The sequence below is a fragment of the Sminthopsis crassicaudata genome, chromosome 3 (assembly GCF_048593235.1).
Source record: "Sminthopsis crassicaudata isolate SCR6 chromosome 3, ASM4859323v1, whole genome shotgun sequence".
NCBI classification, from domain to species: Eukaryota; Metazoa; Chordata; class Mammalia; order Dasyuromorphia; family Dasyuridae; genus Sminthopsis; species Sminthopsis crassicaudata.
Window position 1 is genome coordinate 512,280,807 of NC_133619.1, and position 3,726 is coordinate 512,284,532.

A 3,726-nucleotide genomic window follows, 5' to 3' on the forward strand; every position below is an offset into this window, starting at 1 on the left:
CTCTCTGTCTCTGTCTCTCTCTCTCTGTCTCTCTGTCTCTCTCTCTCTGTCTCTGTCTCTCTCTCTCTGTCCTCTCTCTCTCTGTCTCTGTCTCATCTCTCTGTCTCTCTCTCTCTGTCTCTCTCTCTGTCTCTCTCTCTGTCTCTCTTCTGTCTCTCTCTGTCTCTCTCTCTCTCTCTCTGTCTCTCTCTCTCTCTCTCTCTGTCTCTCTCTCTCTGTCTCTCTCTCTCTCTCTGTCTCTCTCTCTCTCTCTCTCTCTCTCTCTCTCTCTCTCTCTCTCTCTCTCTTCTCTCTCTCTCTCTCTCTCTCTCTCTCTCTCTCTCTTCTCTCTTTCTGTCTCCTTTTCTCTGTCTCTGTCTCTGAAATAGCCAAGATTCTTTTAAGGAACAAGCAGACATGCTAAAAACAAGCCCAGAGGATTTTGAAGTTACCTGGATCAGCCCCTGCCTTGAGGGCAATCGCCATAAAAGTCATAGAATCATAGATTTAGCAGCTGGAAAAGACCTCAAAAGTGCAGCTCCCCATTCTAAAGATGGGAAAACTGAGCCCTTAGGAGATTAACTGCCTTGCCCAAAGTCCTACAGCCAAGTAAGCATCCTGGACGCAGTCACCCGGGAGCCCTCCTGACTTCAAGTCCTTACTGCCTCTCTAGCATGTCGCAGGCGGCACTGGGAGGGCCCTACAGAATGATAAAACTCCGGAAGCTTAAGGGGGGAAGGGACACTTTTTGACAGACTGAGGTCCTGAGAAATTGCCCAAGTGAGTCAGCTAGAGAATTAACCTTAAGTGCAGGAAAATACAAAGATGACAGGCCTGGCGCTGTCCTCAGGGAGCCGACAATCTACTGAAAGCTGAACTTTGTTCCTAAAAACATCAGAGGCTCCCAGGGAGGTCAGGGGCACCGGTGAGAACATTCTCTCTGGTGTCCCGGTGCGCGGCAGGAGCTACATACGTGCTGGCCCGCCAGAACGGTGGGGCGCTGTTGTCTTGCTGATTAGGAGAGCTAAAAAGAGGCTTAGAAAAGGGAGCCTCGCTAAAACAGGTGGTTTGGAGCTTGCGAAGTCCCACCCGAGTCAGCAGCCTTGGTTCTCAGCTTCCCCCAGGACAACCGGGAAGTCCTTCTTTAGATCCGGCCCAATCTTATTCACATCTTGTGGCCTTACGGACCTCCCGCTGCCCTTTCCGACCCAGGGAGCTAAGTGTCTGTCTTGGGCGGATTTGGGGAAGCAGATCCAAGCTCCTGCTGAGCCCAGCTTAACTTTTTAAATCACTGAAAAAACCTTAGAGACCCCGTTATCTGAGTCTGCCCCCCCCCTTTACAGCGGGTCCTGAGGCGCAGGGAAGCGAATGGTGAGTAGCAGAGCCGGCCCCAGCACAGCTCCTTCCATTAACATTCCCTCTCTGCCCTAGAGAAAGTGGCCTCTTGTTTTTTCTTCCCCAGCATAAGCTCTGGTCTCCACGGATGTCCCCCGTGCTTCCAGACTCACGCCTCAGTCTTACTTCTCTGTGCAGGACGCCCCGCTGTGCTCCCTGCGCCAGTTCTGTCCTCAGGGGGGAGGGAGCTGGGGGGGAAAGAAAGTCTCGGTCTGCAGACAGGGGGCTGGAGGGTTAGCTCTGCTGCCGCCGCCTGCGGGATACGCCACGTCCCTGCGCCCTCGCCTCCTCATCTGCCAAACGGGGCTAACAGTGACAGTATCTCTCTCACGCGCTGTTTGAGACAGGCATTTTGGGAACGTTAACGCTAAATAAATGAGAGCTGTTACAAGATCTTTCAGGCCATCCCCCTGTCTCTGAGCCTTGTAGTCCTCCAGTGAATGCTCTTCCCCCCCCCCCCATTCTGTCTCTGTCTCTCTGTCTCTGTCTCTCTGTCTGTCTCTGTCTGTCTCTGTCTCTGTCTCTCTGTCTCTCTCTCTGTCTCTTTGTCTCTGTCTATCTCTTTGTCTCTCTCTTTGAATCTGTGTCTCTGTCTCTCTCTCTGTTTCTGTGTCTCTCTCTGTCTCTGTCTCTCTGTCTCTCTCTCTGTCTCTGTCTCTTTGTCTCTGTCTATCTGTCTCTGTCTCTTTGTCTCTGTCTCTCTTTGAATCTGTGTCTCTGTCTCTCTCTCTCTGTTTCTGTGTCTCTCTCTGTCTCTGTGTCTCTCTGTGTCTCTTTGTCTCTGTCTCTCTCTGTCTCTCTCTCTCTGTGTCTCTCTATCTCTGTCTCTCTCTGTCTCTCTTTCTATCTGTTTATCTCTCTGTCTCTTTGTCTCTCTGTCTCTGTCTCTCTCTCTGTCTCTTTGTCTCTCTGTGTCTCTGTCTCTGTCTCTCTGTCTCTGTCTCTCTCTGTCTCTCTCTCTCTTTGTCTCTGTCTCTCTGTCTCTGTCTCTTTGTCTCTCTGTCTCTGTCTCTGTCTCTCTCTCTGTCTCTTTGTCTCTCTGTGTCTCTATCTCTGTCTCTCTGTCTCTGTCTCTCTCTGTCTCTCTCTCTTTGTCTCTGTCTCTCTCTCTCTGACTCTGTCTCTTTGTCTCTCTGTCTCTCTCTCTCTTTGTGTCTCTCTCTGTCTCTTTGTCTCTCTGTGTCTCTGTGTCTCTGTCTCTCACACACGCTCTCCCTCTTTCTTACTCTCCCTCTTTCTCTCAGAGCCCCTCAGTCCCGCGGGTCCCAGAGCGCAGGTCAGGGAGCGAGGTACGATGCGTCTCCATCTCTTGTCCCTGGAGGACCTGGCGCTAAAGGGGCCGCCCCCGCCCAGCCCGTCCCCGGCCCCGGCTCTGCTTGTCCCGCCGCGCTCTCTACTCACGGGCGCGGGGATGCGTGTCCGAGGGGAACCAGAGAAGGACGAACCCCAGCAAGGAGGAGAGGACTCTGACTTCAGGAACCATCCTTCCACCTCCGGACCCGGACGGGGCTGAAAAAGGCGGAGAGCGCGAAAGCGGGAGCGCGAGGAGGAGAGGGGAGACAGAGGGGGTCTCCGAGGACTGTGACCCTCCGGCTGTGTGACAGAGGGGCGGGAGAAGGAGCCGGGACGGATCTGCGCGGCGTGGGAGAGGAGAGAGCGGGGATCGATAAAAGAAAACGAAGCGATAGAAGGGAAGGAGACGGAGAAAGGGGAGAGAAGGAGGGGCTCCGGCCGCTCTCTCGGCTTAGTTGCGGCCCCTCAGAGGGGCTTGGTCGTCCCGGGAGTCTCTCTTTAGTTGGAGTCGGGGCAGAGAGTGACAGGGGGAGGGGAGCGCTGGAGGGGGATACGGAAGGATGAGGGGGAGACCGAGGGAAAGCGAGCGCGAGCAAACGGAGGGGAGAGGAGCGCGGGGACCGCGGGGAGAGGCTGCGCTCGGCGCGAGGAGCCGGGGAGAACTGCGGCGGGAGCTCGGAACGCGCACGGAGTCCGCCTGCCAAGGGCGGCCGGCGCGGGCCCGGCCTCATTTGTACCTTGCCGCGGGGAGCTCCCTCCCGGCCGCCTGGCGCGGCCTCAGCTTAGGCGCCTCCTTCAGGGGAAAGCGGAGAAACTCTGGGGACTGGCCGTCCGCAAAGCCGGCCCCCCGGCGCGCCTGTGTGCGAGTGTGCGTGCGTGTGAGAGACACTCAGTCCGACAGACAGACAGACACTCAGTTCGACAGACAGACAGACAGCGGTGTGGCGGGCCCCGGCCCCCCGAGTAACCGTTTCCCGCCCACATCCTTCTGGAAGGGACTGAGGAAGGGCCCCGAGGTGCTGACCGAGCAAGAGCGGGACCCCCAGTCAGACAGCAAAC

At 56.1% G+C, this 3,726-nt stretch overlaps 1 protein-coding gene across 2 annotated transcripts in view; it reads right to left on the bottom strand.

Moving 5' to 3' along the window:
- Nucleotides 1-3,435, bottom strand: part of CHRDL2 (chordin like 2) — a 78,378-nt gene extending 74,943 nt beyond the window's left edge. The window contains exon 1 of one of the 2 annotated variants that reach the window (XM_074304067.1): nt 2,776-3,435. In XM_074304067.1, coding sequence (XP_074160168.1) covers nt 2,776-2,857 — 82 coding nt within the window. In that variant the 5' untranslated portion in view covers nt 2,858-3,435. The remainder of the gene's footprint in view (nt 1-2,775) is intronic. The other variant, XM_074304068.1, reaches the window with a different exon arrangement.
- Nucleotides 3,436-3,726: the final 291 nt, after the last annotated feature.